At 35.2% G+C, this 14874-nt stretch overlaps 2 protein-coding genes across 4 annotated transcripts; both read right to left on the reverse strand.

Annotated features, from left to right (window-relative positions):
- Nucleotides 1–3063: 3063 nt before the first annotated feature.
- On the reverse strand, nt 3064–3597 carry LOC107759147 (pectinesterase inhibitor-like). Its single transcript, XM_016577019.1, has one exon. It carries the CDS (start codon nt 3595–3597, stop codon nt 3064–3066), a length of 534 nt encoding a protein of 177 aa, XP_016432505.1.
- Nucleotides 3598–4885: 1288 nt separating this feature from the next.
- LOC107759148 (SPX domain-containing membrane protein At4g22990) lies at nt 4886–13523 on the reverse strand. 3 transcript variants are annotated; one of them, XM_016577020.2, is made up of 11 exons: nt 13426–13523; nt 12786–12844; nt 11991–12111; nt 10914–11225; nt 10513–10617; nt 9928–10382; nt 8800–9101; nt 8137–8309; nt 7047–7237; nt 6277–6410; nt 4886–5332 (listed from the first exon to the last, which is right to left on the reverse strand). In XM_016577020.2, exons 2-11 carry the CDS (start codon nt 12836–12838, stop codon nt 5094–5096), a joined length of 2085 nt encoding a protein of 694 aa, XP_016432506.2. In that variant the 5' UTR covers nt 12839–12844; nt 13426–13523; the 3' UTR covers nt 4886–5093. The 3 variants fall into 3 exon arrangements, with proteins under 3 accessions (XP_016432506.2, XP_075096806.1, XP_016432507.2); XM_075240705.1 differs by lacking the exon at nt 13426–13523 and adding an exon at nt 12950–13298 and having other exon boundaries at nt 8137–8306; XM_016577021.2 differs by lacking the exon at nt 13426–13523 and adding an exon at nt 12950–13298.
- Nucleotides 13524–14874: the final 1351 nt, after the last annotated feature.

The following is a 14874-nucleotide window of genomic DNA, read 5'->3' on the forward strand; positions in this document are numbered from 1 at the left end:
AGTTTGTACTCAGAACTTCAGAAATGCAATCTTCAAGGACAGAGTAGTTCAGTAGGGGGAACGGGTTCTGAAGAAGGCCCTCCTTCCTGTTTACCAATTGCTATTTGAGATGATAAACAAAGTATTGTTGCCTCGAGCTAAGAGACAATCCATCACCACTCGTGCAGACCTATTCCTCATGGAAGCACTGGATGACTTTACTACCATCAATCTATCTGGGATCATGATAGAGCACATGAACAAAATGGCTGATTTTAAAGATGGTAATCATGGGCTGCCATATGGGTTCCTTCTTACCAAGGTCTTCGAGCACTTCAAGGTTCCTTTCGGACCAGTCAAACTAGGTGCCAAGGAGCAAACTTTTTCGAAAAACATTCTTGAAGAATGTGAGTGTATAGAAAAATTTGGAGAGGTTGCAAGCACTTCAACTATTTCTTAGTTAATCAATGCTCAAAACAGTGCTACTAATGAGATAAGGCAATTGAAAGCAAGGAATGATATCCTTGATACTCAGATAAGTCAGCTGCAAGAGGCACCTGGTTCCAGTCATTCTCAGAATGAAGAGAATGCTCACCTGACAAAGGAGTACACTGAGCTCAAGAAACAAGTGGAGGACCTGAAAGAAAGACTGCTCAATGAGCAAATGTCAGCGAATGCTCGTATGGATCTAGTCCTCCAAACAATTTCCTCTGCTTCCAAACCTTCTCCTCCCAGTGCTTCTTAAAATTTGTCTCCTCAGTGTCCAGTATCTCCGGGTCAGTTCTTATGATGATAAGTCGTGGTAGTTTTGTTGATTGTTCTAATGTGTGGATGTGGTAGTAACATTGATTCTGCTCCTGCTGTAAATCAAAAACTTTGTTAATGCAAGATTTTCCCTTGTTGCTGTTTGTACTATGCTTTTATACTCTGTTCTTAATCATGACTGTGTGCACATATGTGGTATGAGTTAACTTAAAACTAGACTTCCTTCCTACTTACCTATTTTTGATCTTTTTATGATGCCAAAAGGGAAAAAAATAATTGCACTGATTAAGAGGGAATGCAGAGCTTTAGGGGGAACTTAAGAATATTTACACTGATTAAGGGGGAATGTAGAGCTTCAAATGGAACTTAAGGTCCTTCTGGTTCACAATCTGGTTCTTTACGGCTCTTTCTAGGGTTCTCAATTATAAGTTTGTCATCATAAAAAAGGGAGAAGTTGATAGGTTACAAGTACTCTGGTTATAAGTACTTTACTTTATGTTTTGATGATCTAACAAACTTACTATCCAGAACCAGATAAGGAATCTGTTACACATTTACAAGACCTCAAGTTCACGAGACTCCAGGTTGAGATTCAGCGTGGAATATGATTTAACTCCTCAGAGTGGAAGGAACAGCTGAGGGACCAGGTCCCTACCAATTCCCGAGGAGACTGTACGAAGTCAACTCTGCAGCTGGAAAGTTTCTGCCTGCATATGCTACAGTGCAGGAACAGTGCTGCAGTCAACTTTCTAGGGAAGACTGTTTACCTACCTTGCTTGCATCATTACATGTGATGTCACACATGTATATATACATTCAAGGGAGGTAAAACAAAGACACTTGAACATTTGACAAGCTCATTAATGTGACCATCCAAAGACAAGTTTCAAGTGCTTCAAGAACAAAGAACAAAACAACTACGGACCAGTTCCCACATAGAGTTATTGTATGTCCTTAGTTGAGTTGTAACTTTGTAATATTTCTTTAATTATAATTCCTATCTAGCTTGTTTAGAAGCATTTTATAGGAACCCATTTGTAAACCTTAAACCAGTGTGTTTGAGTCTTGGCTAGAGTTAGTCGTGATGTAAAGTCTTTGTAATAGAGTTATTACAAAGTTGCTTGTAATAGAGTATTACAAGTTAGTGAAGGATTAAGAGGTTAATTCCTAGGTTGCATAAGTTGTAACCTAAAAGTTGTTCAGTAGTGAAGTTGAAATCCTACAAGGGTAGGTCGTGGTTTTTAATCCCGTTGAGCTGAAAATTTTCCGCGTAAAATTCCTCTTGCCATTAAATTATTGATGTGTCTGTGTACTGTTGGATAGAGAACCTGATTCTCTATAGAGTTTGGTGTACCCTTATATTCTATTATAGCTACTAAACAATAGTGGTGTCTGAAAATTCATCTTTATTATTTTACTTTATCCAACTTAGTCGTTTTCAACGTTATAAATTTAATAAGAAGCAAATTGCAAGCCAAAATTGATTAAGATGATTTAGGATGAAGGCGAATTCAAGTGATTTTCAAGGGAAATCACGTTTACGAGATTTTTAACTTTTAAGTAGTTGGTAAATGTCGTGGACCGCAGCGAACTAATAGAAAACTTTGTACCGGTTCACGAAGCACGCTCTCATGTTCAAGCTAGCTAGCTTGGTAAATGAATCTAGGCTGAGGTAATTAAATTAAAATTTGATCATTGTGTTGAAAAGCAAGTGAATCCAAAAATTGGTACTTCAACTTACAACCCAGTCCAAGAATTCAGAGAATAAGGTGCAATATCCTGATTCAGATCAAGAAGAATGAGATTAACATTGTGATTCTAAAAAAATAATTACTCCCATATTCTCATGCTTTAATCGTGAGCTTAGGCTTAGAGCGGGCGTTGCATAATGCTCCTCCTTTTCTTTGGTTTCGCATCTTGTGTCCAATACCCAGTGGGGCTGCTATTAATCTAAATTCGTGTCGCATAAGGCCCATTAAAGAGTGAAATACTCTCCACCGATTTTTATTTTATTTTCAGAGCTCGAACTCAAAATAATTAAGGATTGAAAAATTCAATTCATTCCACCACAATGTTTGGTGATTCGAAATTCTACTGCTGTAACTTCGGGTGAAACCAAAATTCAAAGCGATGAAAAAACAAGATAGTTTATTGTTTCAATAGGGGTCTAACTAATTCATCCAAAATTCATGGCGAATTCCCCCTTTAAAAATTCAATCCCCAAATGTAAAATAAACAATTATAAAAACGTTTCTAGAGTAGTATTATTGCATACAACGTTTTAAAATTTATAACCTATCACTCTCTCTTGGCATTTTCCTAAGAAGACGAGCCAGTAAGAAAACCTGCAGCAGCAATAATAATGCTACCAAGAAACTGAAGATCATCATTCTCCTTAGTAATAGTGGAGACAATACCAGGTGTAACTTCAAATGCAGTCTCACAATTAAAAGCATCTTGTCCAACAAGATTCGCCGCAGTATTTAAATTCTGGTATTGGCCCATATTCAAAAACTGTTCAGCATTGCCCAAAGTTCTAATAACTGCACTGTAATAAGTTGTGCACAAGTTATATATCTCTTCCAGTTTTTGATCATTTGTTTGATTGAACAGCATGTTGATCTTCGCCGCCGTGGCGGAGGCGTTTGCTGCTGCTAAATTGATGGCTGTTTCTGTTAAGTCATGAGGATTTTGATGCGAATTTCCTTCTAAGACTTTCAAGCATAAGCCTGGATTTTTGGACTTGGCACATACGTCGGATAAAGGGTTGCTTGTACTTGGACTCGTGAAAAAAGCAGCTATGAGACATAATAAAATCAGTGTTGAACGTAAAGATGAAGATGATGGTGTCATCTTTCTTTAATTATTTTCTCTTCAATTTTGTTTGTTTATTTTGAAGTTATATAATTGAATAGATGTATTGTATAGTATAGTTTTCAGAAAGGGACATATATTCAATGTAAATCCTAAAATGGAACGGATTGCATGTATTAACGTGGGAATTATTTCTTTTCCATTATTAACGTGCGAGATCTGTATATACATATGAATTTTTATCTATGTATTACTGATTAACTTGTTTATATATGGTATCGATATAAAGATTTTCCTTATACACAAGTATATATTTAGAATACAATTTCCTGTGGAATCTCTGGAAGTTGAATTATTCCCCTTTATGTCCTAACTTTTGTCCATTTTGACCAATTCTCTAACCCCCTATTTGGATGGTTGTTTTTAGTGGTTCAATATTATATTGTTTTCACTAATATCATGTTTGCTTCCATTGATCTTAAAATTATATTGTAGGGTATTATTGTAAACCCGTCGAAACTCTGTTGCTATATAAATATAAAAAAGCTCAATTTTTGTAACTACGGATTAGGAGGCTTCATTATACTCATTATATAGTACCATACAGTCAACCAAACAATAAAAATATTACTAAAACATAATAAACGATACAATCTATCCAAATATTATATTCATTAATACAGTACAATACAATACAATATGATATTGTACATTATAAAACCATAGGTAACGACCATTCAAATAGGCCATAAATTGAGTGTTATGTGTCGTTTGGAAATTTAGCTCACTGTACTAGGGTAAAATTATTCTCACTGATGTTTACACCAAAACATACAAATGAGTATAAGTAATATTGTTCTTAAAAATCAAAAGCACTTATTTTTGGAAATAGCTAGTACTTCTTTTTAGCATAAACTTAAAATGCTTAAAACCAACTTCTACTGCTATTGTTGCTACTACGCAGAAGTACTTATTTCTTCGCCAGAAGTTTGGCCAAACAACTTTATTCTTTAAATTCTAAAAAACTATATGTTCTTTTTTTGTTTGTTTGTTTGTTTGAAATTAGAAGCTTTGGCTAAACAGGCTATTAATCCATTGAATTTTCACAAGAAAGAACAACACATTTTCATCTATATATTGAGTTGGGCCACACAAACAAAGGGCGATTACAAGGATCAAATTTAGACTTACCTGTTATCGCCCTCAAAACATAGCCAACTAAAGAATATATGTGCACTAAGAAGTTCCATTTTTCCAGGGACAAGCAGCCAAGCATGACCACCAGCACCCAGTTGAGGTAAAGAAACACATGAACTTCTTATCATGAAAATTTACAACAATAATTCATAAAAACCCAATCAAAAGTACATCCAACATGGTATGAGAGTCAACTCACTTTGTATGTACCCTCACCATCTTGTTAGTGGAAGTTTCAAATCCCTCAATTTAACAAGCAAATCAACTCAGAAACCATAAAGAGAAGGAAAAACAATAGTCGTATATCGTTGTAATTTGTATGCATACAAGATTGTGAATCAGTAAAGAGAATTATAGGTACGACATGTTGCAAAAATGCAAGCTATGCATATCAAAAGTGAAGGAAGAAGAGTAACATTCAAGAGCCTGCTCTGCCCTAAATATCCACCAAGAGTTATAGTTACATCAGCAATCACCCGAGCAATTGTGCCAGCTTCTGTGGACAAGAGACCTCCATTGTAGGTTCCCCGGGAAAGCCTTGATGACATTACTCGAGAGAGAAGAGATAAATTTACACCTGGAGTCATCAGCCAAATCATAGATATTTTAGAATGCAAAGTGGAATAAAACCAACAAAATTTCACCATTAGACCTTCCTAATTTTGTTAGATTTCAAAGGGGTTAGGATTTTTTTTTTTTTTGGATAACCGAGAAATCCCGAGGATAAGTGATGCATAGTTCAAAACTCCATGTATAATGGGCCTGTCACTTATCCCTCTACCCTTCTCTGCTTAAATGACAGGCTTTTGTCTATAGTACGGTAGTCGTTGGTAAATATTAACACCAACCAGTGGCAGCGGCAGAATTTTTACCAAGGGGGGTCAAAATGTAAGAAATAAATCAATGAAGAAGCCAAGGGGTAATTTTTTTATCTAGCTATATAGTGTAATTTTCCAGCAAAGGAGTGTCAATTGTTGTTCCGCCGCTCACACCAACTATAGATATTGTTCTCAGAATTGTATTCGCTTATCTAAAATGTGGTTATGTTGACCTTTTTTGCTTAAATCAACAACTTCCGTAGGTTGTGATGGGATGTACGGGTAATCTTGTGACTCATTTGGTAGAAAGAACTGTATAATTGTGCTTTAACTCAATTATGCTGCACTAGTTAAAAGGCAAAAACTACAAATCCAAAGTATTAACAGAACATAGTATGTTCACAACATCGCTCCAATTGAGATTAGCTAGAGACTAGGATGCAGCATATCTATCTTCCTACCACCAAAGATGTGTTATAAATGGTTATGATACTGTCCACTGCAGCAATCTTACACGCCAAATTAGCCGAGGACAAGTCCAAGCTTACTAGTTCAAAAATACATTATGTTCTCTTCCACCAGGTTTTCTCTTGAGCATAGGAACTACATTATTCTTTGTTATCATCATGATAGGTTCTACTGAGAATTAAGAACCAAGTATGTTTTCTCAAGGAGCAAAATAAAGGGAAAATAGAGATCACACCTTCTAATACTTCAGCAGATACAAACATTAGGAGGCCTGAGCAGACATACTGTGGTACTGAATACGGGATTATAACATTAAAGCTCAGGAGTATACCAAGACAAACCATGATTTCAGATGCCAGCAAAAGTTGCCTGCAGAGAGAATAAACTTATCATATTCTGATGGCAAACATTCAACATGATAGAGCATAAATTCCAATGGCAAACATTCAACATGATAGAGCAAACGTGAATTTTCACGGGCTTGACTTGCTCTCTGTAGTAAGATTGTTCCACTTTTATATAGTTTAATGCACTAATCATGAAGAACTCAGTCACAGTTTTCAAAACTAGGAAATGAAACTTTTTAAAATTCTATAATTGATTAATGCGACATAACTACTAAAACTTTTTCTTTTTCTTTTTCTTTTTCTTTTAATTTCTAGGCAAAGCATGAGAAATATCCAATATGAGCAGAAGCATTTGATCAATCAGTCAATCATCTATGCATTATTTCAAAACTAGTTCAGAACGGCTATAAAAATACATGAATGAGCATTCTAGCAAGAAACTTGATGTTGTTTGCAAACATGAAGGCTCATAAAAACTAAAAAAGCTACAGTTAATTAATCCTTCTAATAAATTAAATACTATCCGCTAACAACATTCCATTGCAAGCAAAGCACTTCTACTATACACATTGGCAAATATGTATATAGCCAACTAGCCATGTTTATAGCATCCAGAAAATAAGCTTCAAAAATATGTTCTTGTTTCAAGATAGATTACCTGTCCTGAAAGATGTTACTTATGTAGCTCCCAACAACAACATTTACTGGAAGAACTGTGAGGCCCAGACATGCAAGAAAAATTGCGACAGTGCTCGTTGACCAGCTAAAGTAATATGCCGTGATGACACTAGATGCTGAAAGTAAAATCTCCATAGCATATTTCAGCATAAAATAGATTAATAATTGAACCTGCATCAAGGAGTAACATGAATGGTCATTGGTTAGTATAATTGTTAATAGCGTAACCAAACGACAGATAACATAATGTGATGTTGGGCAGCAAGTAAAAAGTGGTCCATCCTTTTTGTTTGTTTTTCCCTTTCTTGGTGGTTCTAAGGGGATGTTGGCATTGCTCAACTGGATTTTCAAACCAGTGCACTTGATTTCTATCTCACTTCTGCAGTTCTCAAGCAACACGGTTATCTGTTAATTACTAACTTTTATCCTAGATCACCCCTCCAAAATAACAAGTTTTAAACAAGAATGGAGAATCTGTCATCAGTCTACGTTTCTCCACTTAACGTGATGAATAGCAATAGAGGATGTGACTCTTTAAAAGTTGGTAGGTAAAGAGGAAAATATAAAAATAGATTAAAGTTTCACAAGGAATTATTTCAAAAGTGGTAGAAGAACTTTTCTCATTTGATTAGTATTTGTAGACTACCAATGCCCAAAAAGGAGCTTGTTAAGACTTTAGTTGGAGCTTCAAGTCAATCATTAGTATGATTTGTTGATTTCAACCAAGAAAAGCTTATGCAGCTAAATTATGCACCATATTCAATGTGACATGTGCACAGCTCCATGATTATCCTTTAGGCTGTATTATAGTTATAGGCCTTTATAGGCTGTATCCACAATCCTTTTTCCTTCTTTAACACCATGATCTTTCTCTCCGCAGACAAATAATTTCAAACTACAAGCAGTATTAGGGAAGCAAGTGCACCGGATCAGTGGGTTGATTCCCAACAGACAAATTGCCATTGAACAGTAAAAGCATCTAATTTCACTGGACTACTCTTTTACCCATAAAAAGCAAAAAGAATATTACTCGCACATGAACCTTGGAAAGATAAAGGATCTCCACATACCTTCACAGAAGGAGTCAGCAATCTATATGCTTCTACAATGGAGTTGGCTGGACGACGAGACTCCTCGGGAGCTTCTTCACTGCCATCACATTCACCTTCATTTTCTTGTTCATCATCCGCTGATTTTAATAGCAATGGTTGCACAACACCTTTTTCAAGGGCATCGTTTTCTACTGGTATCAAAAGATTTAATATCAGAAGCATTTAAAGAAAACTCTTGTTTTACCAACAATGCCATGGCTTCACTTGAGGCTACAAGAATATAAAGCCTAACTCTCTCCAGGGACTGTGCTCTGGCCAGCCTACAACGCAACTAAAAGACAAGGAATTTAGCAATTCCATGAGCGTGATAACAAATTAACAGAATGTTGAGATAATTATTCAACCAATAGACTAAAACTCCAAATGCATTACTTCTTTTCTGTACTTCACCTTGCCCCCACATAACTTAGGAGCTTACAGTTTCAATTATTTAGTCGTGCAGCAAAATTTGAAATTAAAAGTTTGGCATTCCCCCTGTTTCTCTTGAGTGGTGTCAACTTAGTTTGAGGATAACAGAGAGAATGAAGGGGAAAGGAAAATTTACAAGCACTCATATAGGCATTTTTGGAATTAAGACCACAAGTGACAGCATTGATAATAAAAACATAAAGTTGAACTTACCAGCATTAGATTTCCGAGGAACATTGTTTGCTTCAGTCTCTTGAGCAGGTTCTCTAAAAGAGATCCACAACCATACCAAATAGATTAACCATGAAAAAGCCATAACCCAACCAGGCAAAGTATCTTGATTGAATGTTAACTTGTAAATCTTAAAATTTGTCTGAAGTAGCCCAGCAATTGCAGGGCCACATGCCATTCCAAGTGCACTAGCACTTACAAAACCTGCTGAAGCCTGCATCCGGATTTTAAGTGGCACACAGTCACTGATGTAACGTCGGTTCACTGCTCTGGCGGAACCCAAACTGCAATTCAGAAGATGAGAAAAGCCAGATCTTGTTAACTTATAGTCAACTGCAAATTGCTTTTAGAATATCACAGTAACCTCCCAAAAACACAGACAACAATGACACTGAATTATGCTGTAAAAACGATAAAGCAGGTGATGCTACTCAAAATCACATTGTTTGTGAGAATTTATTGGTTCGTACAATCTCGAGTGTTCCATTGAAATTATTTGATTCACATGGTATCCAAAAGAGATGTTTTAGTTTTGGTAATCCTCAATAATTGACCAACTTCTTGGCCAATGTTGCCGCTGAAATCATTTAAGTTGTGCAAATGTTTGACCAGGAGATTTCTTTAGAGGTCCACAGTCCACTCTCTCCATTCTAGCACTATTGTTCTCGCTAAGAAATCAACCAAAAGATAGAAGATCTTTTTTCCTTTGCGAAGATACAGGGAGGAACTTCCCTTTAGTTCTGTTTTTTTGATGTTTTGGAGATAGCTGCTCTAAATTAGCTTAAAAATTCTATCCTCAACAGTTAGATCAGAATCTTGGAAATGTGGCTACAGTAGCGAAAAGATGGAAATTTTTTATTTCGGCTGGTTGGATGAAAGGAGCATTTATAATCAAGGAGGAAGAACCAACGTGAAAAGTATTTAAGAAGAATAAATAAATTAAAGAATTTCATCAACTACTAACATATAGAGACATAACATTAACAATAGTTTTCTTAATCCTGTTTCTTCTTGTTCCATTCCGAAGTTTGTTTTTATGCATGACTAGTTGTCCATTCGGTATACTTGCACAGATGTTTTCGCTCAAAGAGGGGGTGGAGAGAGAGTTACCCGCAAAATATACGACCGAGAAGGAGAATTGGTATTGATTTGAGATCATAGGCCAATGCATACATCACATTCCCCACAAAAAGAACTATACTGCTAAATACCAGAGGTCTGAAGTAAGACCTGTTTGACCAGGCACTGAAATACACAGAAGAAAAGACCTGCGCAACAGCCATGGCTCCAATCACAATTCCACAAACTGTCGCCGCAGCACCAAGGCTCATAGAATAATCATCAGCTGTTGGAACAACGATATATGTATTGATCATATAAAGGAATGTATTTGCCAGGTTCAAGAGGAGTGACATAAAATGGTATCTCTGATCATCAACATGTTCCTCAACAGGAGTAGGTAACTCTTCTAGCATGATTAGTGAACGTTGGACCGAAAAGTTAAGGAAGGTAGTTGAGTAACCTAATCTATCAATAGCTGCTTCCATTGCATCAACGACGGGCTCCTGCAAAATGGCTTTATACCGTATGAGAATATAATAGAGCATAACCAGAATTTTACTAGCCAAAAAAAACATTGTGTTAACAAAACCTAAACAAAAACCTAAAAGTTGATTAAAGGAAGTAGGCGAAAACCTGAAGTGGAAGAGCAGGCTGATCATAAATTGACAAGTAGCTTCCTTCACGGTCTTGAAGGTCTGCAAGATTACGAGATATTGCTCCAACAACTGCCCCTAATCCCTGCAATTTTCATTATTGGTCAGTGACGCCCACTGGGCTACTGACACGGACAGCTTGCTTTAGGTGAAAGAGAGCTATCAAATTTGTTAAGGCAATCCACATTTCCTCATTCATGTTTGATTAAGAACCAATGCCGCTGTAATGCGTAATGACTAGGTTATATTTTTTTTTCTGCTTAAAGCAAAATTCATTAGAGAGAAACTTTAGACTAAGTGTACTAGCAGTAAAACTTAAGTAGTAGCAACAGCAGCTTTATCATCAGAGGAAGAGACTAGTAGTTAAGTTTAGCATAATACCACATGCTTGAAGACTTGCTGAAGTTGGGAATATGGATGATTTGCCCGGGTTTTGACATAGTAATCAGTGAATCTATAGCCAAAACGTTTGTCAAATTTCTTAAGGATCTTCCGCAGTCCAATGGCATTTATTTCAACAAAAAAGAGAAGCTTTAAAAGATCACGCCCCACATATCTATAGCCTTCTCGTAGCTCAGTTACTTTGGATAGATCAGGCTGTTCTTGAAGAGAATCTTGCTGTTCATTGAGTTCAGATATCCTGCTTGCAAGTACTCCTTGTTGTTCCAACAAAAACAGAACAACTTTCTCAATCTGCAAATGTTACAAAGATAAATACATGAGCTCTTATACATCGGTACTCCACAATGTACCAGGAAATTTCTTCCCTACAAAAAGAATCCTTCCAATCAACCACTAAATGCGTTGATACTACAAGAAATTAAATTTATTTATTTATTTATTTTTTCCTGTTTCAAGTTGCACTAGGCATGGATTGCTCAGTAAAAAACACCAGATATTTTGTTGAAAGAATAACAAGTAATCCACTGACGAGCATCAAAATCACCCTTAGGTCTTAATACAACAACATTCCTTGAAAACCTCAGACAATAATATTGACAAACTTCGGAACTCAATAGATTACTTCAGGAGGAACAAAATATTTAGTAGATGAGACTGGATTGCAGCCTATTTGCTGCACTTTCACCTCCGCCACTTAGGTGAATGGTTCAGATTTCATCAACGCCTTCCCTCTTCTTCCTTCCCTTTCTCCTTGTTCACATGCCACACAGCTCCTTAAACAAAATGTCTAGTAAGATTTACTCACCCCGTTCCAAAAAGAATTGTTGGGCTCGAAGTAGGAAGGTCAAAACATCTAATTTTCAGTGTTGACTAGGATATTAATTTCTTAAACTTTTTGATAAAAAATGTACATAACCAGAAATTACATAGAAGTACTATAACTCACTTTTTTAAATAGTTTAGATATTTTGAAAATGGTTTAACTCCCCAAATAGTAACAGTCCCAAACAATTTAGGGCTGAGGGAGTAGTAGATATTCACTTCACAAATTCATACCTCCTTGTCCAGCATCCTTGAGAAATCCTTAAGAACATATCGCTGATTGAGTGCTCCAGCCTGGATTTGATCAGCGTATTGCTTTACCTTCTTCTTCATTACTTTGTAATTGATATAGTATCTGAAAGTACAAGATAATCCTTATAAATCAACATAACATTGGAATTCAAACTATTTGTAGCTTTCTTGTTTCCTTTCCACTCATTAAGTGGTAGTGCCTCATTTCTCTGTTTGCTCAATCACTTTGCTTCATATGAATTGAGAGAAGTTAACCCTATGTGGCTCGGACTCTCCGAAAATGTCGATGGGTGCATATCGGATCCTCCAAAAATAGTGCATTTAAGGAGGATCCGACATGGGAATGACAACTGTTTTGGAGAGCCCGTGCAACATAGAGTTAACCCTTATCTCTTTTATTAGCACAAAACAACCAGAAGTAGAATTTGCTTTCTTTTTAAGCAATGTATCTTCCTGTTTGCAATTCTCAGTGTTAATGTTATTTTTTTTATCAAATAACATTATCATTGAGAATTCCAACTAAGTTTATGCTCAAGAGGCAGATAGCATATACTTGAGTTTAACAGCATGTTATTTCTTAAGCATAATTAGTTTTAAGACTAACACACTTAAAGATAGCTAAGTTGGAAGAAAAACTAAACATAAACAAATGACAGGATTCAAGGGAATTAATCCTGCATAGTCCGCTCATATGAATAAAAATTAATGGAATATATACATTAAACCAAAAAAAAAAGAGGATACAGAGACTGGGTCTATAAAGGAGAATGGACATACCCTTGCCATTCCACGATTTGCCTTTCCTTCAACTTCTTCCCAAAAGCAACCATTTTTCACTGTAGTTACCTCAAAAAACAGATGAAATAAATTGTAGATCAAAAGTTCATATGAAGAGATTTTGTTTTCTGTAGACTATAGAGTTAAAGTAGGTGACAGCTGACCACGTGGTGCAGCGGATGGGGCTGCTACCAAAGGTTCGAGCCCTGAGTATGGAAAAATACTTGCCAATTGAGATTCAAAATTGTACACAGACGTGCATCAGAAAAATCATACATAGTAGATGATTGAGTTGACTTATCATGTCATCCTTACACCACTTATTAATAAAAAAGGAGAGCCAATTCAATTGAAGGCGTTATTAATACATGCTTGAATCATTGTTGATAGCGACTGACACATTTTATCAATTTATTCTTATAATGATCAACTATATAAGATATTTCTCAAATGATCATCAATATCCTTTTCTTTTTTAAAAGTTACTGAAATAATTATCGTCACTTTAAAATCAGTGATTGATAATGGTTATTCAGAAAATAAAGTTGATCAGAAAGTCCGTGGAAAGTCAAGTAGACATGATAAATCAGTTAAAACATCAGAATAAATTTTAATGTCAGCAAACGGAGCCATCTCTAACCTTTTTTTCCAACTCTTCGCATCTGAATTTTACTGCTGCTACTTTGCCGTCTAATATTAATGGTCCAAGTTTTGAGCCTCCCCATTTGAATAAAGAGCCACCAATTGGTCAAAATCAGACACATAACTATGAAATTCATGATAAAGTTGAACTCTTGGAAAAGCCTTAAAATCAGACTGCCGTACCTTCCGTATAATATTACTCTGCCTACAAGCTAACAATGTGTTTGGATCATTGTTTAATGTACTGTATTGTATCATTTTTATGGATATAACGTTTGTATAGATTGTATCGTTGTTGTTGTTAAATAACATTTTTGTTATTGGTTTGACTGTATCGTACTGTATTGTAACCGATAAGTTTACTAAAATACCTTCAATTATTTTAAATAAAATATATCAAGAATTACATATATAACTAATTTAAGAAAACTTCTTTCTACTAATTTATCACAAATTATGTAGCTCGAAAACAAGAGCAGAAACTTGAAAAAAAGGTTAACTATCTCTAGTTTTAAAAAATCTAAAACGATGGAAAGAGATAAAGAAACGAACGGAGATTCGGATAAAAAGAACGGCATGATCGAACTCTGGAAAAGATGGACGTAAACATAGTAGGTCAATAGGTTGGATATGTCGAGTTAAAATAAAAAAAAGTAAAAGATAAATTAGAATTATGGAGTAATAAGTAAGAGGCATAACTGAAAAAGAAAATAGGAAACAATCTCACTACATCAAATTGGTAGTTTCATAAAATGGGGCTTTTGGTTGTTCCGGAACAACGTATTTAACAATACGATATAATTTTTTAAATAAACAATCAAAACAAACATTATTTTGAGATAACAATATAATATGTTACAATATATAACAATCATCCAAACAAGCCGTAAAGGCCGAGATGTTTTATCTACTAAGGGGTAAAAAGTAAAAACAAGGTTTCTGAGTTCCTTATTGGTAAAACTTTAGGGATTTGTCCGAAAAGTCATGTGTAATTACTAGGTTACTAATCATGCACTCTAATAATTATAAAATATAGTAATTATATTTACATATTTGTTTGTCATAATATAATTATAGTAGAATTCTCATTATCATATTTGGTTGACAAATATAATTACATAATTAAATAAATTATTTAGATTAACATGATGTAAATAAGTTTGTGCATGTGGCAAACATATATGTTCTTGACGATGATGTCAAAGTCTAATAAGTTTGGCATTCCTAACTTAAATCGAAGTCCTTCACCTTTTTATAGTAGTCTACCTGCCTGAATTCGAATTAATCGAGCCAACCAATGCTAAACAAGGAGTTGAGAAGTAACATATTTCAATCTACTTGTGCAGCAATTTTCTTTTTCGAGACTAGTATCTATTAACGTGCACACATGATGATTTAAATATTTATTTATATAAAGGAACAATAAAATTTAATTAATTAGAAATTT

Source organism: Nicotiana tabacum, chromosome 20 (assembly GCF_000715075.1).
Source record: "Nicotiana tabacum cultivar K326 chromosome 20, ASM71507v2, whole genome shotgun sequence".
NCBI classification, from domain to species: Eukaryota; Viridiplantae; Streptophyta; class Magnoliopsida; order Solanales; family Solanaceae; genus Nicotiana; species Nicotiana tabacum.